Consider the following 22899-nt stretch of genomic DNA (forward strand, 5'->3'; position numbering starts at 1 on the left):
TCTGTTTTTTTAGTAATATATTATATTCCTTATTGAGAGATGCTACTTACTGGTTATTTAACCCATATATAAATATATATATATAATTAAGCTACATGATTACTTGTATAAATCCAAGTTTTTGCCTATTCTGTTGTTGGATCATAGTTGAGAACAAAAGTGAATTCACCATAGAATTTAATTATTTTTGTTTTATTTTTATTTTAGATTTCTATGTTTGAAAAGGGGAAGGCACCTAAGATTGTCAACCTAAGGGAAATAGAAGATGACATGCAGACGTTGTATATAAACACAGCATCTGATAGTTTTGAGTTCAAGGCTCATGTTGAAGGAGATGGTGTAGTGGAAGGGATTATTCGATATCACCCTTTCTTATATGATAGAGAAACTTACCCCGATGATCCATGCTTTCCGTCAAGTATGTTAATTTGTTATCTTAGCTACAAAATGTGAAGTTGTGATTTAGGATTTTTTAACAATTAATTATTAGTTGGGCTGTTAAGGCTAGATTAAATTAAACTTTGTTCCTTTTGTGTATCTTAGGTGTTTATAATTTTTATGCTTCTTGATTTTTTTGTGTATTCACTTCCAGATGAATAAAAAAAGCATTGGCTTTAAAGAGCATATGTTCTTTTCACATGGATTTCTAAGCTATGTACTGCATATTAATCCTAAATGTTCCCCACATTGTCTTCCCATTATCTTTGTGGATATTTATAAAGAAGCTTTGAACTTAATCATGCCAGGTTTTTCTTTATTCTTTCTAATTTTGTCTTGCTGTGGAAAGCCTTCTTAACACTTCAGGTTATAAAACAATCCTGTAGTTTTATTTTTTAACCATTTTATCCTTAAATTTTTAATGCATTTATAATCTCATTTTTTTTGCATATATGAAAAGGTAGGGCTTTGACTTAATATTTTACATGTGAGTACTTGGTTTCCTAGCACCAGTTACTGAATGTTACTGTTTTTTAAATGGTTTGAAATATTATTTTCATAATAATAATAAGTTCCTATAAGTACATAGATCTGGATTCTTTAAGTTATTAATGTGTTTTATGTTTATATATGTGAGTAATGATACTCTTGTAGTTTTATACCATGTATTGATAGCTGTAGGATAGGAAACTCATTATTCTTTTTTGAAAAAATTCTTAATCTTTTGCTCTTCTGGATAAATTTTGGAATTACTAATTATATTCCCTTTGAAAAATCCTAGTGGAATTACTGAAATTGCATTGAATTCATAGATTAATAATATAAAACTTTCTCATTCAGAATACTTGCTTAGTGTATTTTTAGTCTTGTGTGTTCTGGAACCAGATTTCCTAATTTGAATCCCATCTTTGCCTCTTTCTGTTGTGTAAACTTTGACAAACTACTCCTTATCACCATATTTCGATCTGTGAAATGGGATGTAGTTTATTTCCTTGTTGAGGTGTTGTGAATGTTAGGTAAGAAACCACCAATGCAGATCCTTAGAATAGTGCCCAGCATTATTGAGTAAGTTATTACTCAGTGGCTCTACCTCCCATGATTTTGCTGAGCCCTTTTTAATTTGACATTTGTAATTTTTGTATGCTGTAGACAAAAAGTTCTTCAAATGGGATCTTAAAATAAGAACCAATCGGTTGATTGATCCAGAGGGATTCTCTAAAAGCAAAGTGATTTGGTTTGATAGAAAGGAACTTCTTTATGTTTTTAGGGGGGAAGAAGGGTTTATTTTGGGTGGGTGCCTTAAAGCCAAAATAGCTAATACCTGACTGTTTCAGGGTCATAGTGTTTGATCCTTATTTGAGTATATAAAGATGTTTTGGTAAGAAACATAAAAATGTTATAGGCAGTTGTGCTAATTATGTGTTTGATGCTTTTTAACATAGTAATTCTAGCTGTGTATCACCTGAATCTGATGCTTGAGAAGTTAGTATTTAAAATAAAATTAAATTTAGTATTGATTGATTTGTTCATACTAGGCAAAGTTGTTGCTACTAGACACTAGATTTCCCAGTGATTGTTATGTGAACATACTAGTTCTGACAGAATTATGAAACTTCTTATTTGAAATACAGGATTCAAACCTCTGTATTTTTAGGGAAGAGGGCTTCTGCTATAGGGTATAATCTCTGCATGTGTGATCCTTTTACTCTATAAATAGATTTTAAAGTTTGCAGGCTCAGCAGCTAGTGTAGTATCCCTAACACAGATTGATAAGTATATAAGTAACTATATATTGACGTAAATCAGAGACACCCACTGGTAATGTGGAACCACTTTGGAAATCTGCCTGTGTGAGGGCAAACTAAGAGTAAAGCTGTCATTAAGTTTTATAGACAGTAAGCAGTGTGAGAGATCTTATGAGCTTTCGATACAGGTTCTCTGAAGCAACTTTAATATTTCATTTAAAGAAGTTAGTTACTCAGTGGTAAAAAATTGCATAAATTTATAGCAATAAACAGTTTGCTCCACTCATGCCTTTGCTTTAGAATTAAAAGATGAAGATGATGATGATGATTGTTTCATACTTGAGAAAGCAGCAAGAGGGAAAAGGCCTATTTTTGAATGTTTTTGGAATGGACGGCTAATACCATATACATCTGTTGAAGAGTAAGTTTTGATTTTTGCTGAAATTACATTGTTTTATAAATCTAATTTTTACCAATTATAATATTAATATTTTGTTCTGTTCAAGCTTTGACTGGTGTACTCCTCCAAAGAAGAGAGGGCTTTCACCAATTGAATGTTATAATAGAATATCTGGTGCATTATTCACTAATGACAAATTCCAGGTCAGCACAAATAAACTGACTTTTATGGATCTTGAGCTAAAATTGAAAGATAAGAACACGCTTTTTACAAGGATTTTAAATGGACAGGTATGATTTTAAATATCAATCTTGAATATTTGCATATGTTCTATTTTAGGTACAGTGAAAGTCACAATTTATAGATTTGTACTGATAATTTACATGCTTTTTATTAAATCGAAAAATATATGAATTTTTTTCATGAGCGTTTATGTGTTGACATTACTTAAAAATTTCAAACTGATTAGAGTGTGTTTGGATAAAATGTAAAGATCTTTATTTAGATCTTAATATCAAGACCTTGACAGTGAGTAGAAGCTACAGAAGCATGTGAATTTGATGAAAGCGTATGAGAACAATATTATATACTACAAGAGCTATATATTAAAGTGCAGTATAAAAATTTGGTAGGCTTAATTTTTTAATGATTAAGATACTGGTTTTCCAACTATAAGTCACAAAAATTTAAGGTGAAATAATTTTTAATCTTGTCCCATTTTTATTTGGAAATGATATATTAATAGAGTAAGGTATATAAGAAGAAATAAATTTAACTTTATGTATTATCTTCCATGAAAGCATGTAGTGTGAAGATTTTCTTCCTTACTAATTCTTTGAAAGACAGGCATTAAATGGCTAATGCTTAAGTATAAATCTCTTATTTCCCAACAGGGCAAAGAACAGTAAGAAATAACACATTTTCTTAAGTATTATTAGAAAATACTTCATTCTCATTTCATGTTTTAACTTTCTTGAATAGGCAATACGTATATAAAATATGTAACTAAAAGGAAAAATGTGTTTTGTACAGTAGTGTTTCTCAACTTTCTTTTCATTATCATCCTCATAAGAAGATTTTTAGGCTTTTTTCTCCCTAGTCATTCCCCCAGTGATATTTTCATACTATAGATATACTGTATATGCTTACTATATATATGTATATTCGTACTTGATAAATGGAAAGAGATTTTTATCACTTTGTTGAGAATGTGTATGGTTCACAGCAAGGAGCCTTCCGCTTATCACTTTCCCATAGCCAGCCAGCTAGTTCTCGTTCTCCTAGGCAGCCAGTGTTCATCATTTTTGGTTTATTCTAGCATTTATACAAGGGAAGGAAATCTTTGTTATTGGTAGTAACCATTGAGACCTTGGTTCCAAAGATGATAGCAAAAATTTTCTTTCTTAGCAATGCTTCTGTTAGAAATCTAAAATTATATGGGAAAAAACTCCAGGAACATGTTTTAATTTTTTTTAGGTTTTCTGAGGGTGGGATATGTGGGAGGAAAAAAGGAATGAATGACAGTGTTTGCAGTTATATTTGTTTACTAGTAGCTATATTTCATAGAACATTAAATAAATTTTTTACAGGAGCAGCGAATGAAAATTGACAGAGAATTTGCTTTATGGCTGAAGGACTGTCATGAAAAGTATGACAAACAAATAAAATTTACATCTTTTAAAGGAGTAATTACACGTCCTGATCTTCCTTCTAAAAAGCAGGGCCCCTGGGCAACATACTCAGCAATAGAATGGGATGGAAAAATATACAAAGCAGGACAGCTGGTAGGTTTAACTTATTTCTAGATTCAATTTTTAATAGAATTTAAAACTAAATTATTATTTAGTATTAGAATTTAACAACAAAATAATGCATGTATTTGATTCCTCAGGAGCTGGGAAAGAATGAAAAGGTCAAACTGATTTTTTTTTTTTTTAATTTATTTGACAGACAGAGATCACAAGTAGGCAGAGAGGCAGGCAGAGAGAGAGGAAGGAAAGCAGGCTCCCTGCTGAGCAGAGAGCCTGATGCGGGGCTCAATCCCGGGACCCTGGGATCATGACCTGAGCAAAAAGCAGAGGCTTTAACCCACTGAGCCATTCAGGTGCCCCACAAACTGATTTTAATTATATAATTTAGCATGGCAGTTTTTAGAAAACTCTTTGTTCCCCCAAAGTCTCAATTAGCAAAGTTTTTATTTTTTTCTTGCACTAAACTTTACTCAAATGCCGAGTCTTAATTTTTTTATGTGATATGAAATAACAAATTTTTTAAATAAATTTTTATTGAGCATGCCAACTTGTAAGTCTGCTTGTTGACCATATTATGGAGAATGAAGAGATCTAGGTGAGGTCTTTCATCCTTGGGGATATGATAGTCTAAAATCAGACATAACCTAAATATACGTAATAGTAAATGAGAAGGGAATAAGTGCTATGGAAAGAGAGATGAATACTGCTTTGGCAGTTTGGAGGGAGAAGAGAGGATTTTCTGACTTTGGATGGGCCTTGGGAGAAGAGCAAATCATTAAATTCTTTGGGCAAGAAGTGCATTTGTAAGGACCTTGAAAGAGGTAGAGACTTGGATTCTTGTACAAGTATTACAGAGGTCAAAGGGCATCCATTGATTCTGTAAATTCAAGTCATCATCATATATTTAAAGCTTTGGAATTTGATGTGATCACCAGAGAAGTAGTGTGTGTAACTGGAGCCTGGTTTTTCCAATATATGGGGGTGGTTAGAATGAAAAGGATGAGCCAGTGAAGGAAAATAGAATGGATAAACTGATGAGATATAAGGAAACTAGGAGAATATGGTATCCCTGAAGTCAAGGGAAGAGTTACAAGGAAGAGGAAGTGATCACTTCTGTCAAATTCTGTATGGTTGTTGAGTAAGGTGCTTTCTCAAAGACCATAATCTGAGCACAGACAATGATAGAGGTTAAGTGCAGCAAAACAGCCAGTAATAAAGTTGGATTATCCTGCAGTCTGTTGTATGTGGAAGGAAATAGTTAAGAAATGAGCTGAGAAAGTAGATTTTTGTATGAACTATGGTAGTCCTTCTTGGGAGTTTCTATGAAAATTATTCTTAGATTTTTTTTTTTTTAAGATTTTATTTATTTATCAGAGAGAGAGAAGGGGAGAGAGCGAGCACAGGCAGACAGAATGGCATGCAGAGGCAGAGGGAGAAGCAGGCTCCCCGCTGAGCAAGGAGCCCGATGTGGGACTCCATCCCAGGACGCTGGGATCATGACCTGAGCCGAAGGCAGCTGCTTAACCAACTGAGCCACCCAGGCATCCCTTATTCTTAGATTCTTAAGGCCAAGTAAGGAAATACCATTAGCAAGCTTTAAGCCACTTAATGTAAAAGGAAGAATTTGTCAGAGTTTGTAATTACTGTTCAATAGTCTGAAAGCAAGATTTTGTGGAGAAAAAGGGTTTGAAGGATATTGGCTTTCATAATTAACTTTGAAGGATTTATGGACCTTTTAGAAAACATGCAAAGCTATGACATTTTTGTATGAAGAAGCCACTGTGTCTTTACGGAGATTTGTTAAGAGTAAGTAGAAAACTTACATAAGTAAATATAAATAAATATAACTTTATTAGAATATTAGGATGCTTTTTTCAGTAATTTTTCTGATAGATACCGAGTTTTTCCCTTGAATGAAACAGTTCTATGAGATAGTTGTTAATATTAAGCCTGTTTTAGTAAAAACTAAAAGCCTTTTTTCCAATAACTAAATATTAGGTCAAGACAATCAAGACACTCCCTCTCTTTTATGGAAGCATAGTAAAATTTTTTCTCTATGGTGATCATGATGGAGAAGTATATGCCACGGGAGGAGAGGTTCAGATTGCAATGGTAAGATAGCAAGTAATAAAACATTTTTGTTGAAAGTCTCTTGGTATTGCTTACTTTTGTTTAATGCTGAAATAAAGATACTGTAGTTTATATTTTGCTAGCATTTGGTTTTTACTGTTGGATAAAGTATTGTTAGCATGAATTTTTATGTTTCTTATTTGGTGTTTTAAATAATCTGTAAAGCTTAATATCTGGATGCCCAACATTTAACAAACATGCGTATGTTATTTCTAGTTGTCCAAGTGATTTTGTAAAGCATTGTAAATTTGTAAAAACATTTCATCCACGTTGGAGTAAAAATTGGAGCCAGAATTCTTTCTCAGGAGTGAATAACTCCAAAACTAAAGTGGGCTTTATCCTTCTCCCATGTTCTTGTTAATATTTGAATGATATTTAATTATGCCTAAGGAGGTTACATGAAAAATAGAAATATACTCTGTGGTATAATGTTAATAATAGCTATTATATATATACTGAATTAGGGTATAATATGTTTCTTCCAAAGAAACAAGTTTTTATGCAGCCGAATTTGAATCGTTTTTTTTTTGAAATGTTGGTGTAAATTTTTTTTTTTCCAGGAACCTCAGGCACTGTATGATGAAATAAAAACTGTGCCAATTGCAAAGCTCGATAGGACAGTTGCTGAGAAAGCTGTGAAAAAATATGTAGAAGATGAAATGGCAAGGTAATTCACATTTCAAAATGCAGGATAAGAATAACAAGAAAGCAGAAAATGAATTATAGTGCTTTTAACTGCTCTTGAATATGTTGTTATGGACACATAATAGGACATTTGTAGTCTTAGATTTATACATTGTGATGAACTTCTTGCTGTTAAAAAAAAAAAAAAAAGGAGAGCTCTGGTTGTGAAACAGATTCCTATATTTGTTTTGTATAAAATTTCCTCCTTTTTCTATATCTAAAGTGTTACTGTTAGAGGCACTATGAATCTGGTATGTTAGAAAACAACTTGGTTTGACCTACAACTAGAAGAAAATTGTAGTAACTGTTGAGAGGTTAAGATTAGTTAGGTGAGATTGGTAAAGATTTATGGGGGGAATAGTACAAGAGAAGTAAAGGAAAGTAGAAAAACAAAACTCTTTGTAGCTCTCCTTTTTATTCTTTGAGGTTTTAATTTTTTTATTTGACAGAGACACAGTGAGAAAGGGAACACAAGCAGGGGAAGTGGGAGAAGGTGAGGTAGGCTTCCAGCCGAGCAGGGAGCCTGATGCGGGGCCTGATTCCTGGACCCCGGGATCATGACCCAAGCTGAAGGCAGATGCTTGCTCAGGCACCCCTGTTTGTACCTCGGGTGTAGCTAATGATGCAGTCATTTTGATTCTTAGTGAATCTCACTAATAATTCTTTTTAAAAGTTTATCTTCTCTTCCAAAGGTAACTTGTATTATAAAAGAGCAGAAAACCACCAAAAAATGGACAAATCCTGACAATTCCTGATTCTTAATACCAAGAGATTTTCAGGAGTCATAGTAATAGTTAGGGAGGAAAAAATTTATAGATTATTAACATATAGAAGTATAGCTTTAACCTTTCAAAATATATCAGAAATAAATATTCAAGTTTCCATTGACTTCTCTTTATCTCATTAAGACCATAATTAACATAGTTCAGGAAACATTAATGTGCTTGTTTCATAATAGGCTCCCTGATAGATTGTCAGTAACTTGGCCTGAAGGAGATGAATTATTGCCAAATGAGATTAGACCTGCTGGAACCCCCATTGGTATGTTTTTTTCCCCTCTTAATATGGAAAAAATGCTTTTGATGTGCTTTATGTATTTAATTTGTAAAAGACCGTGACAAATTAAAATGCATTATTAAGACCTAGCAGGCTCATCCCTTTTTTTTTTTGGGTGTAACTAAGACATTCTTATTTTAAATTTTGGACTGATAGGTGCATTAAGAATTGAAATACTGAATAAAAAAGGGGAAGCAATGCAAAAGCTTCCAGGAACAAGTCATGGAGGGTCAAAGAAACTCCTGGTTGAGCTCAAAGTTATATTACATTGTAAGTATGCAAACTAATTTGGATCTTTAATATTGTTCTTAAATGTGTAATACAGGTTTTAATATCTTCATATAATCATTGATTTAGCACTCTGATAAGCACAGTAGATTTAAGTTCAGAATTTCAAATGTGTTATGACAAATTTTTTAATGATTTTTCTGTTTGTTTGTTTTTTTTTAAACTCTAGTCTGAATTTTCCCAAGTTGCTAACTATGGACTAAAATAAGATACGGTGTATATTTTTATAGGAATTTGTACTAGATAGGAATTCAGATTAGATAATCCACAAAATATATTATAAATAAAAAAAAAACTATGGCTCTGAACCTGTAGGGTAGAAATACTTGGTTTAAATTAGAGGCCTGGTAGAAGAGAACTGGATATTGTTCATCTTGTATTTCCCTGATTTGAATTGTCTTGTTTGTTTCCTGTTCATTGTTTTTGTCTTGACTGCCTAAAAGTATTTTTACTTCTTATATTTAATAATCTGTTCTATCATTATATACTTGTGTGTCTCATCCATGAATTTTAAAGACACACTATTTTATTCAGTGTATGTTTATTTCCAACATTTAAAAACTAATCAGTGATCATTTATTATTTATACCTTGTATAAATTTGTTAGGTGTCTCAGCCTTGGCTGTTTGGCTAACTTATTGATATACTTGTATTTTTGTCCTCTGTCACCCTCTACATTGTACTTCTCCAACTTTGTGTATGGGTAGGGGGGGCTTAGAACAACATATATTTATTAGAGCTCTGTAGATCATACATCCAGGATGGGTTTCATTGACTAAAATCAGAGTGGCAGCTGTATTGATGGGGGTGCCTTGGTCATTCGGTTGGGCATCTGCTTTCAGCTCAGGTCATGATCCCAGGGTGCTGGGATTGAGCCCTGCAATTGGGCTCCCCTCTCTCTCTCTCTTTCTTTCTCTCCTGCTCCCCCTGCTTGGGCTCTCTCTCTCTCTTTCTGTCAAAAAAAAAAAAAAAAAAAAGTGTCGGCTGGATTGTATTCCTTCTGGAGGCTTTAGGGCAGCCTTTCCTCTTCCACATTCTAGAATCTATATTCTTGGCTTGTGGCCCATTTATCCATCTTCAAAGTCAGTAGTGTAACATTCTCCAGTCTCTCTGTGACTCTGACTCTCCTGCCTCTCCTACCTCATAGTTTTTTTTTCCCAATCAAAAATACTTTTTATTATGTTAAAATATATAAAACATAGATTTATCATTTTAACCATTGTAAGGTATACAGTTCATTGGCATTAAATAAATTTATACTGTTGTGCAACCGTTAACTACTGCCCATCCCCAGAACTTTTTTTATCATCCCAGACTAAAACTCAGACTCCCCATCACTCCTTCCCCACAATCTCCTGGTAATCATTGTTCTACTTTCTGTCTCTATGAATATGACTATTTTAGATATCATAGTAAAATACATGAAATCATATTCTAGTGACGTACGTACCATGTTTTGTTTCCATTTATTCATTGATGGACACTTGGGTTGCTTTTATTTTAGTAGGTATTGTGAATAATGCCACTGTGAACATTGGTATACAAATATCTGTTTGAGTCCCTGATGTCAATTCCTTTGGATACATACCCAGATGTGGAGTTGCTAGATCATATGGTAATTTTAATGTGTAACTTTTTGAGGAACTATCATAACTGCTTTTCACAGTGGCTGCACTGTTTTACATCCCTGGCAGCAATGCACTGGTGTTTCAGTATCTTCACATCCTTGCCAACATGTATTCTGGGGTTTTTTTGGTAAAAGGCATCCTAATTGGTGTGAGATATTTGTGGTTTTGATTTGCATTCCACTAATAATGGGTGAAACTGAGCATCTTGTTATGTGCTTATTGATCATCTCTATGTCTTTTTTGGAAAAATGTCTATTCAGATCCTTTGCTCATTTTTTAATTGGATTTTTGTTTTTATTGTTGTTGAGTTGTAGGTGTTCTTTATACTTGGGTAATCCTTAGCAGATACTATATAATTTGGACATACTTTCTTTTCATTCTGTAGACTGCCTTCTCACCTATTGGTGTTTTTTGATGCAGAAAATGTAATTCAGATGTAGTCCAGTTTTTCTGTGTGTGTGTATTTTTTTTAAGATTTTATTTGAGAGAACAAATGGGGGCACAGAAGGGGAGGGAGAGGAAAGGAAGAGGGAAAGAATCCCAAGCAGGCTCTGCATAATCGGATGTGGTGGTGGATCTCATGACCCTGAGATCACCACCTGAGCTGAAACCAAGAGTCAGACACTCAACCAACTGAGCCACCCAGGTGCCCCCGATTTTTCTGTTTTTGCATTTGTTGCCTTTGCCTTTGGTATTCTATCCAAGAAGTCATTGCCAAATCCAGTGTTAGGAAGCCTTTCTTTTTTTTTTTAAATCTAAGATTAGTTTGTTTTAGCTCTTATATTAAGTTCTTTGATCCATTTTGAGTTTAATAGATTAATTTCTTTTGCATGTGGATATCCAGTTTTCATAGCACAAATAATCAGAAACATGTTCTTTCTCCATTGAATAGTCTAGGCATTCTTGTCAAAAACATTTGACCATACATTCAGGAGTTTATTTCTAGGCTGTCTGTTTATCTCCCGTTATGCCAGTAGTGCACTGTTTGGATTACTGTTAACTCTAGTAAACTTTGAAAGGAAATGTGAGTTCTCTAACTTTGTTTTTCTTATTTAGAATTGTTTTGGCTGTTTGTGTCCCTTAAGATTCCAAGTATATTTAGTACTGGGTTTCCTATTTCTGCAAAAAGTGGTATTGGGTTTTGATAGGGATTATATTGCATCTGTAGATCAGTTGGATTTATTGTCATCCTAATAATCCATAAACATGGGGCTTAGTGGGTTGGGGCCTCTGCCTTGGGCTCAGGTCATGATCTCAGGTCCTGGGATCGAGCTCGTATCAGACTCTACTCAGCAGGGAGCCTGCTTCCTCCTTTCTCTCTCCTGCCTCAGCCTGCTTGTGATCTCTCTCTCTGTCAAATAAATAAATAAAATCTTAAAAAAAAAATCCATGAACATGACTTGTATCATCCAGGTGTGCTGAATTTATTGACTGATAATAAAAAAATAAAGCCACTTGAGGGGTACGTGGGTGACACAGTTGGTTAAATATCTGACTCTTGGTTGCAGCTCAGGTCGTGATCTTGGGATCATGGGATTGGGCCCCATGTTCAGCTCCCTACTCATTGCGGAGTCTGTTTGAATTTCCTCTTCCTCTCTTTAAAAGAAATATTTATAAAAAACAAAGTCACTTGAAATCATCCTTTTTTAATGTGGTTCCGTCAGCGACTTGATGTATGTTTTTGTTTTGTTTATGAATTGCTGTATCTTAATTCTGCTTTTTCAATTTTTAAGTCATTTATATAATTTCAAAGTCAGAAATAAAACTTCAGAGAAGTTATGTCATCCCTCTACTCTGTTTACTTTCTCCCTGTTTGGGTAGTAATTTTATTCGTTTTTGGCTTATCTTTCCTGTGTTTCTTGCTATAATGCTGAGCAGGAACAAATATATTTATATTATTTCTTACTCTTTCTTACAAAAAAGGTAGCATATTTTATATGTATGTGTATTTTTATTCCTTCTTTCACATAACAATAGGTCATTAGATCTCAGCAATTCTATATAAATAAGCTGATATTTTAATTTTAGTCTTAGAAACTCTTAAGGAAAATTATTTTAAATATCAAAAGAAAATTATCTCTAATATTTTGTACCAATGCATCTTATTTACAGAAACATTTTTAAGAATTGAAATAAAGGAATTTTAATGAACCAAGTGAATAATTTTCATTATGCAGTTCACTTGTGCATAGGATAGCTTTAAATCCTTTGATGAAGTTTCAAAACAATTTCTAAAGATGTACAACAAATAAAGATATTTGATGCCAGTGTGACATTTCATATTCATGTTGTATATTCAGTTTCTCAAGGTATAAATATTTCTTTTTTCTTTTATTAAGCTTCAAATGGAAATAAAGAAATCATTTCACATATTAGTCAACATGGAGGAAAATGGCCTTACTGGTTTAAAAAAATGGGTGAGTTACTATTCTGAAAGTTAAAAATTATATCAGTATTATGTTGACTTGATTTTTAATTTCTTCTTAATTTGTCCAGAAAATATTCAGAAGTTGGGGAATTATACATTGAAATTACAAGTTGTATTGAATGAAAGTAATGCAGACACTTATGCAGGAAGACCACTACCATCAAAAGCAATTAAATTTTCTGTTAAAGGTAAGTGAAATACTAGAAACCTACATAATATACTGAAGATGGCATTTTAAATAAGGGGAGAATAGATAGGAAATTCAATAAAATATGTTTGGCCAGTTGTGATCATTATGATCTTACAATGGCTTTATGATTGTGCTTCATAATTGCATTTCTTCTTTAAGTTTTTATTTAAATTACAGTTTTAATATGTTGTGTAATATTAGTTTCAGGTGTATAGTACAGTGATTCAACACTTCTGTACATCACCTGGTGCTCACCACAAGTGCACTCCTTGCTTACCAGTTAACCCATCTTCCTGCCCCCATCCCTCTGGTAACCATCAGTTTGTTCTCTATAGTGTGTCTGTCTTGGTTTGCCTTTGTCTCTTTTTTCCCCTTTGCTTTATTTATTTTGTTTCTTTGATTCCACATGAGTGAAATCATACAGTATTTGTCTTTCTCTCACTTATTTTGCTTAGCATAATCATCGGTAGCTATTTCTTTAAAATTTTTGAAGGCATCATCATTTTCTTCTCTTGCTGCTGGTAACACCTAAAGCTATTCCCACCTTTGCGTGTGGGAGCTGTTCTGCCCACCACCTTCACTCCATTCTTCCCTCTTCCCTGATGCCCAGCTGTTTGGAGAATCTTTTTGTTGTTGTTGTTCTACTTTCTGAAATTTTAAGTTCTAGGAAATTTTCTTGAATTACTTTGATTTCCTACTGTTTTCTACATTATTTTGTATTAAGACAGTGGACATCTTGACTGGTATATTAATACTCTTTTTTCTACTTTCCATCTCTTATTTTCCTGTATTATGGGAGATTCCTTTAGCATGACATGCTACTACACTTTCTATTGAATTTTTCCTTTCTGCTGTCATTTTGTATTCTCTGTTCACTTTTCAAAGCATTCTCTGCCTCCTTTATGAATTCAGTATCTTTAATAATTCTCTGAGGCTATTAGTAATAGTGGTAGTCTTTTTTTGAAGCATTTAAACTTTATTTATAGTCTGTTTCCTCCATGTTGGTTTTTTTTATGTTTGCCCTTTCATATAGCAGATGCTTTCTTACATGACTGGTGAATTGCTTATATTTATCATAGGACATTTGAAAGCTTTTATTTCATTTAGGATGATGATGGGAATTTTTAGACTTTCTCTCTTAGGCAGTCTAAATTCCCCAAAGTAGAGCCTTCTTGTCTTCTGCTAGGAGGGTAAACACCTGGCTGCCAGCATTTTGGGAGCAAGCTGGGGAAGGCTCTTGGGGGTCTCAACCTACCATATAATCTTTCAGTTGGTATTTTCAGCAAACTGTGACACTTTTAGTAGTGCTTTGTCCCTCAATTCTTAGCCCTACTCTCACCTTCCTCAGAGAATACACTTCTATTTGTTGCTGGAGCTGAGGAAGGCAGTTGACTGGTTTTGTGTATTGAGGGGTGGAGATCTAGGGAACTCTTTTCTCTTTTGAAGATTTATTTTAGAAAGTGCAAGAGAGAGCACAAATGGGGGAGGAGCAGAAGAAGAAATAGAATTTTAAGCAGATTGCACTGAGCGTGGAGCCTGACATGGGACTGGATCTCACAACCCTGAGATCAAGACCTGAGCAGACCATGAGTTGGACACTTAACCAACTGATCCACCCAACCACCCTACCACATTTTTTAGTAGCTGAAGAACATATACCATAGTATAGACATGCTATAGCTGAAGCAATTTTCTGTTAATGTACATTTCGATCATTTCCAGTTTTTTGCTATTACAAACCATGTTTCTATATGGAAAAATTTTATGGTGCTTTGTGTACATGTGCTAGAAATTCTCTAGGATGGATAAGAAGTAGAATTGCCACGGTGACAAGTGTGTGCCTTAACATTTTAAATATATTTGCTCTTCCAAAATGTTGTCCCAGGGAATCCTCATCAACAGACCATGAGAGTTGTGGTTTCCTTGTGCCCATTCCTGGCCAGCGTCTGTATTTATCCTGGGTGGTGGTCAGATTATTCACTTATTAGATTTTGCACCTCTTCTCACCTTTCTTGGACTCTCTCTGTCATCTGTGAAAACCTATTCATTTGCTGTGCCCATTTTAGTAGTTTAAAGCTGTGGTTCTCAAATTTGACTTTCTATCTGAATCACCTGGAGAGCTTTTTAAGACACTGGTCTATAGGGATCACTCCCAGAGTTTCTGGGTTTGAGTGAGCCCTAGAATACACATTTTTAATTTCTCAGGGGATGGCTGAAACTGTTTGACTAGAGGCCACGCTTTAAGAATAGCTAGTGTAGGGGCGCCTGGGTGGCTCAGTGGGTTAAAGCCTTTGCCTTCAGCTCGGGTCTTGATCCCAGGGTTCTGGGATAGAGCCCCACATCAGGCTCTCTGCTCAGCAGGGAGCGTGCTTCCTCCTTCTCTCTCTCTGCCTGTCTCTCTGCCTACTTGTGACCTCTGTCTGCCAAATAAATAAATAAAATCTTAAAAAAAAAAAAAGAATAGCTGGTTTATAGGTTTTTATGTATTCTGGATTTTAATCCCTTGTTGCATATGTTGTACATATTTTCTCCTATGGAGCATCTCTTATAACTTTGTGTATTTTAACCAATAAGGTATTTTAAATTTTATCAAATATATTCTTTCATAGCTCTTGAATACAGTAGTCCACCTTGTATACAGTGGATATGTTATAAGACCACTCCCAGTGGTTTTCTTGAAACTGCAGATGTTACCAAATCCTATATATACTGTTTTTCCTCTCTATATGCATACCTATAATGAAATTTAATTTACAAATTAGGGACAGTAAGATATTAACAATAAAATAGAACAATTATAACAATATACAATCTTTTTCTTTCTTAAAATATCTTATTGTACTACTATACTCACTCTTGTGATGATGCAAACTGATAATATGCCTATGTGGTAAGATGAAGTGAGGTCAGTGACCTCAGAATGGTAACATAGTTTTAGGCTTCTGTTGACCTTTTGACAGTATATCAGAAATAGGATCATCTGCCTCCAGACTACAATTAATCACAGATAAGGTGGGGGCGGGGTGATGTCGTGTTTTGCCTTAGTTTTTCCTATGATAATGTTATAGACTTTTTATTCTAATAATTTCATAATGTAAGAAAATTTTTTTCTACCTCTGGAATTTTACTTTTATGAATAGTGAGATAAAGATCTAACTTTTCCCAAGTGGCTTATAGTTATGATTTATAATAGCTTTTTAAAGATTTAAAATGCCATCTTTATTATAGTTTAGTTTCCTGTATATAAAATATGGCTGTTTCTGAGCTATAATGATTTTGATTATCATGTTTACTTTTTTTTTTTGTTAAGAGGGTAAACCAGAGAAGTTTTCATTTGGTCTTATGGATCCTCCTTTTCGTGTTGGAGTCCCATTCAATATCCCTCTGGAATTTCAGGATGAATTTGGTCATACTAGTCAACTAGGAAGTGATATTCAGCCAGTTTTTGAAGCAAGGTAATTTGAAGGATCAATCTATATGTGACTTTTCATATTTACTGAGCATTCAGTCTTCTTTTTTTAGCTTAAATTATTTATATGTTTAACTTCACATGTATCATTTAAAGTGTTTAGTGTATTTCATAATATCTGGGGCATTTAGTTAGCCTGAGCTATGCTTTGTGACTACAGTGTCATACATAAAGTGCTTCACTAAAGTTTACGTTTTGACTGAATATACTGTGAAAGTTGTTAAGGTGAGACCGATAATTCTGTCTTACTCTGGTTGTTTTTTTTTTGTTGTTTTTTGGGGGTTTTTTTTTGGCAGTACTATATAAAATTATGGCTACTTAAACTTTGTGGTACTGGTCACTCTAATAGGTTTTAAACCTGGTAATACAATTTATTTTTATTTGTTTTTAAAACCATAACAATAAAGTTTATGATTTCCATGAAAGTTTGGGTCTTTTCATAGAATTTACCTTTATTTAATAGTTCTTTACAATATTGTGATTGGCTTATGTTAAGAAATAACTCTGAGAAACTTAACAGTGTGTGTTTGGTGGTATGATTGAGGATGTTCACTATTTCCCCCTTAATCTTTTTAAGGTGCCTTGGGGGAAATTCTTTCTCATTCTCAAGAGCATGAATCCTAAGTGTTTCTTTTTTACATTAGCTGCCAAATTGATCATTTTGAGCCCACTTTTTATGTATGTTTTCTTCTGTTGTATCTATGTACTTTTTCCCCTCATGTTGTAATTGCTCACTTTTTGTTCTTTTTTAAAGGGTCTGTCTAACAATCTTACAATTGTAATTTTTCACTCTTTTTTTTTGTTGTTGTAATTTTTCACTCTTAATCATCTGATCATGTGCTGTATTCCAGGCATTTGCTAGCTAGACATACACAAGTGAATAAGAACATAGTATTTGTCTTCTAGAAGCTCACAGATTAGTGAGATACTTTAGTGGTTAGATTTGTAGCATGGTTAAGTTCTTGAAAAACAATATATAGTTATAAAAAGAATTCAAAATGAGTTTTTTAGTTCTATGTTCTCTTAAGTTGTAAAAAGTGATTATCTTTTGACCTGTTGCATACATTTGAATATTAAAGAGTAATGCAAGAGTTGAACACTTAAATGTGTTTGTTTAAAAATAAAACCCTAGAAGTAATCCTTCTAGTCAAAAGTGGAAAAATAATAGTGCATTATATGACACATTATTGATTATAACTCCCATCATCCTATCCTTGATAGGATATTCTTATAGGAGAAGTCTCTGTCACATATACATGTTTATATTTTGGGTTTTGAACTTAATTAAAAAAAAATCCTGGTGGCATGGCCATGTGAATTTGTCTTCAACAAAGACCATTTTCTTAGTGGGGTTTTTTGTTGTTTTTGTTTTTCAATGTTATGTGAATTTAAAAAAATCATTCATGCATGAAGCTTTAAAGAGTCAAGTAGCGTGGTAAGGCTTATTGTAAAAAAAGTTTCTCCTCCTCCTGTCCTCTGTACCCCACCCACAGTCCACTTCTCAGAGAACCCCTTTCGACTTTTTTACTTGAATCTACTGGTAACTATTGCCATACATCTAAATTTTACATTGCTGTTTCTTCATTCTTCAGTTTTAGGTGTTATCTCTTGACTTAATGGTTGTAGACAATTACATATTCTCTTAATACCACTTCTGTTCCAAGTAAGCTTCCTTCCTGTTCCTCTGTTCCTTGATAAAAGTTATATTGTGGGTTGGTCAGTATTTAGAACTTGCTTTATTGCACTTTATAAATACTAGTCGCTTTATTGTATAACTTTGTTGCTACTACACTTTTTTTTTGCTAAATTGCTAAATTAACCTGTAAACTTTGCCAAATTGGTCTCTTCTCAAGATGTTTTGAGTGCATAGATAATCTATCAGTTTCATATTTTTGGAAACCTCTCCCTTGGAGCTTGTGATGTGCTACAGTTTGTACTGATTTTTCTGTTTGTTAGTTTTGTTTTTGGTTGTTGTAGTTGGCATTCTGTGATCTTTCTTCACCTTCATCCTGGGGATTCCCTCTGTCTTTTGTGTTAGGAAAATAAATAAAAACCTACCCTCAACTTTGAAAACTTCTTCAGAATTTAAGAGAAAGAAAACAGTTTTACTATTGACTAAACATTAAACCAGAATGTGATTATCATGGGCAATCCAATACAGAGACTGCAAAGACTGAAGGAAATCTTACTCCTCTATATGGATAAATGGCTAGCACTCATTACATTCATTTTGAAAGATTAAATGGCTAAGTATCATTGTCACTGCTTGTGGGATTTGCAAGTTGGAGTCAGCCGACTGGAAGTTAGGCCCAGGAAACTAGGAGATAGGGCTGTACATTTTTTGATGATTACAATGCAGAGATATGGCTCTCAGGGCCCTAAAGAAATATTCCTTATTTGTGAGTCTTTTATGTGGCGTATTTTATTTGGCATTTAACTTTTCATGGCTCTCCAGTTTTTTTTGAAAGAATCCCACGTTTCTTCTCTTTTTGCTGAACACATCCTTGACTAGGTTCCTATGATGGAGTCCATGTGAGAGAAAGTTATTGCTCCAAAAATGCCTCATTTCTACCTGATTGAATTGAAAGTTGAACGCTATTTTCCTCAAAATTATGAAAGCATTGTTCCGTTTTTGCTTTCCTCAAAATTATGAATGCATTGCTCCATTTTTGCTTTTTAGCTTCTACTTCTGCTGATTAAATTTAAAATCACTTTCATTAATTTTCATTTTTGTGTTTTCTCTCTGAAGTTTATAGGATCTACTTTTAATTCTCAGCATGCAAAATTTTTTTTTTTTAAAGATTATTTATTTATTTATTTGACAGACAGAGATCACAAATAGGCAGAGAGAGAGGAGGAAGCAGGCTCCCCGCTGAGCAGAGAGCCCGATGCAGGACTTGATCCCAGGACCCTGAGACCATGACCTGAGCCGAAGGCAGCGGCTTAACCCACTGAGCCACCCAGGCGCCCCTGCAAAATTTTATAGTAATAAATCTTTGCATAGATCTCTACATTATTTGAAGTATTTTATTCTCTACTTTCCACCATCACTGTTTGCCCTTCCTGAGATCCTTATTTTTTGGCACTGAACCTTCTGAAGTGCTTCTTTGATTTTCCTAATTTTTCTTTTTGTGTTCCTGCTTTCCTTTCTGATAGATTTTTTTCAGCTTTATCTTTAAAACCTTTCCATTGAGTTTTTCTTTGCTGCTCTATTTTTTTTTTTTAAGATTTTATTTATTTATTTGTCAGAGAGCAAGAGTGCACACGAGCAGGGGAGCGGCAGGCAGAGGGAGATGCAGGCTCCCTGCTGAGCAAGGAGCCTTATGGGGAGCTCAATCCCTGGACCCTGGGGCCCTGAACTGAGCTGAAGGCTCAGGTTGTTGCTGAACTGATTGAGCCACCCAGGCATCTCTCCTCACTGCTCTGTTTTTAATATCCAAGTGTTTTTCTTGGTTTTATGAACTTTTTTTTGTAGATCTTGTTCTTGTTTTGTGAATGTGTAATACATTTTTTCACTGAAAGTGGTAGTTCTTTGTGTTTTGTTTTTTTAAAGTTTACATGCACAGGAAATTTTTATTTCTCCAACTTAGATGCTTTTTGTTTGTTAGGTTTTTTTTGGTCTCTTCAGAAACCTGGTAATTTTTGGTCATCTGCTGATAACTGAATGGCTAACATGCAGATAAGGAAACTCAGAATGTGGGAGAAGCTGTTGACTAAACTCCACTGCAGGATGATATATGTCTGTAATGCTTTATTGGAGGGTCTTTTTTTCTTGGGGTAGGCAGTTTTCTTCAATATTTATTTGGAAATAATTTTATTTTCTTGCCTGATGGGAACAGTTTGGCAGTCTAGTTTCCTAGTCAGTCCAGGAACCAGGTTGGGGTGGAAATAGGGCTGGGAAGGTCTCAGCATCCATATGCATTCAGCCCTTCTATTCTTTTTAGGATTTTACCCTGTCTTTAAATTTATCTGCTACTCCCTAGTTTGGATTTTCTCTGCTTTAGCCTTTTCAGAGATTAATCTTCTAGTCAGCTGCCAGAGGCCAAGAGAGGAGATCTGGGGATCCAGATTTTCATTATTCTTATTTTCCACCTTTCTGTTTGCCCATACTTCTAGAGGCATGTAATACCACCAGTGCCAGAGAGGTGCATAGGAATTCTGGGCCACAGATTGATTTCCAGCTTTTTCCTTTCCTGTTTTAGGGTGCAGTTTTCTTGGCAGACTACTAAGTCCTGTTTTCTAGCAGATAAGTTTTGTTGTCCTTGTCTCTTTTTCCTTTCCTTCTATTTCTTAGTCTTTAATTGTAAATGAAAGAAATCCATTTGTTCTTAAATTAGAGATGTAAGAGATAGTGAATGCAGATGTGTATATTTAATGTCCATTTTCCCCAGGGATTCTGTTTTATCTTACACATCATTCATAGCTTTTTTTCAAACAAGCATGCCGTTTAATTTTTATGATTTATTCATATAATACTTATAAATACTTAAACTCCATTCTTCAGAAAAATTTGGCTTTTTCTCCCCCACAGTGTATCTTTTACTTTTATTCCTACTCATCTTACTCCTTGACAGGGGTAAAGTGTTTATACTGTAATGACCTACATGTAGTCAAAGGCTATTTAGGGATGAAGTTGCTCATGATAATAGATTAGGGAATCTTAGTGTGTATTCTAATGAGTTTATATCATAAGGCTGTACTTGATTTTTTGGACTTTAATAAAATTGCTTTTCAGTTTAATAAGTGTCAGAAACTCTCTAATATCTTACTGGATGAAAGATTTGAAAAAAAAAAAAAAAAAAAGAATTACGTGGCGAAGTCTGAAGATCTCCCTAAACCTGGCCTATTTGGATATTTTCTTTTCTTTCTTTCTTTCTTTTTTTTTTTTTTTAAAGATTTTATTTATTTATTTGACAGAGATCACAAGTAGGCAGAGAGGCAGGCAGAGAGAGAGAGAGGAGGAAGCAGGCTCCCTGCTGAGCAGAGAGCCCGATGCGGGACTCGATCCCAGGACCCTGAGATCATGACCTGAGCCGAAGGCAGCGGCTTAACCCACTGAGCCACCCAGGCGCCCCGATATTTTCTTTTCTTGAACTGTATACATGGTCTAGCATTTTATTATTTCCTACCTTGTATCTTATTTAATAAATGAAGTTTTACATTTTAAATTTATCATTTACAGTGTTTGGCGCAGTGCTATCACATGGATCATTTTTTTTTGTAAAAGAAGTTCTTGGGAATTTGCTCCTATTATTTATTCTTTTTTTAAAAAATACTATTTTATTAGAAAAATGATTTAAACATGAGAATGGCATATGAGAAGGTAACACATTTGTAACTTATTTATAGGTAATGCAGGAAAAATTTAAAAAATAATTTGTTTTTTCCAGTGGTTTATCTTTACATTATGAAGAAATAACCAAAGGACCGAATTGTGTGATTCGAGGTGTTACAGCTAAGGGCCCTGTAAACTCTTGTCAGGGCAAGGTGAGCATTGTACATAAATGTTTTAATACATGCTTATTTCCTATATGGTATAAATGAAATGAAGAATTTAAAATTGGATGACGTATTTTGTATTGTACCAGGATGACAATATGGGGTTGGGGTTCATTAATCAGGATCATGTCACTAAAGTTCTGTAAATCTCTAGGGGATACTAGCATGTTTGCTACTTTGTAACATTTATAAGTTAAATATTTTTTAAGTGTCTTCGTCTTCATTCCAGTCTTCATATTCAGAGTCATTTAACAGCGGTTACCCCAGTACTAGGTTTCTTTTTTCCTCCAACTTTTAAAAATTTTTGAATATTGTTTTTAGAACACAAAATTATGAGAAACTTTAGCTCACATTTATGAACATACTGGGTCTGGTATTTGGATAAAGGAAAGTGTTTTGGTGGATGAAGTTAGTGAAGGTAAAAATACAAATTCCAATAAGGTGATTTTCAATCAGGTATATAAAGTAGCTAGTAAATTTACTTGACTAAAGGGAATATTATGACAAATAACAAGTAATATATAACTTTTCTTCATGGCACTGTTAACCTATAAGATATATTAAAAATTCTTCTATCAAAATGTTATTTAATTAAAAATAGAGCATGTGAGTTTGAGTACTCTATGTTGCACTGCATTGTACAATGAAATTAATTTAAAAGTCAAGTTCTGTACATCTTTCTGAATTCAGAGTTTCCTGGAAGAAGAACTTGAAATTCAGGAAAATTTGACTTTAGTAGTATAAGCTTACTAGAAAACTAAAATGATTTCTATATTTTTAAAAAAAACTTTCTTGAAGTAACTTTATATTTACAGAAGAATTGGAAAGGTAGATAGTATTGAGAGTTTGCATATACTCTGTATACAGCTTCCCCTATTAATATCTTATATAACTACCAAGTGTTTATCCAAAGTAAGAAATTAACATTGGTACAATACTATTAACAATACTATGGACTTTATTCACATTTCACCAGTTTTTTCTAATTAGTTTTCAATTCCAGGATCAAATCCAGAATACCACACACAGTGCATTAGAGATTTCTAGATTTTTGGTATTTTATACTTCACTATTTGCCATATTTTTTATAATGCCCATCTTGGTTCTGATTATTCAGAGGTTATTCTTTTTTAATTTGAAGAGGCTATTATCTGTAAAGAAGCAATAGGAGTCATTTTTTTCATCTATATCTC

The 22899-nt window shown here is 33.9% G+C and overlaps 1 protein-coding gene across 2 annotated transcripts in view; it reads left to right on the top strand.

Annotated features, from left to right (window-relative positions):
* Positions 1 to 22899, top strand: part of SMCHD1 (structural maintenance of chromosomes flexible hinge domain containing 1) — a 148007-nt gene that overhangs the window by 45122 nt on the left and 79986 nt on the right. For both annotated transcript variants that reach the window (XM_082698930.1, XM_082698931.1), the window contains 12 exons: positions 208 to 418; positions 2484 to 2604; positions 2690 to 2873; positions 4173 to 4367; positions 6333 to 6446; positions 7025 to 7131; positions 8107 to 8189; positions 8361 to 8474; positions 12460 to 12537; positions 12617 to 12736; positions 16049 to 16193; positions 21598 to 21694. In XM_082698930.1, coding sequence (XP_082555056.1) covers positions 208 to 418; positions 2484 to 2604; positions 2690 to 2873; positions 4173 to 4367; positions 6333 to 6446; positions 7025 to 7131; positions 8107 to 8189; positions 8361 to 8474; positions 12460 to 12537; positions 12617 to 12736; positions 16049 to 16193; positions 21598 to 21694 — 1569 coding nt within the window. The remainder of the gene's footprint in view (positions 1 to 207; positions 419 to 2483; positions 2605 to 2689; positions 2874 to 4172; positions 4368 to 6332; positions 6447 to 7024; positions 7132 to 8106; positions 8190 to 8360; positions 8475 to 12459; positions 12538 to 12616; positions 12737 to 16048; positions 16194 to 21597; positions 21695 to 22899) is intronic.

Source organism: Mustela nivalis (genome assembly GCF_964662115.1).
Source record: "Mustela nivalis genome assembly, chromosome: 14".
Lineage (NCBI taxonomy): Eukaryota > Metazoa > Chordata > Mammalia > Carnivora > Mustelidae > Mustela > Mustela nivalis.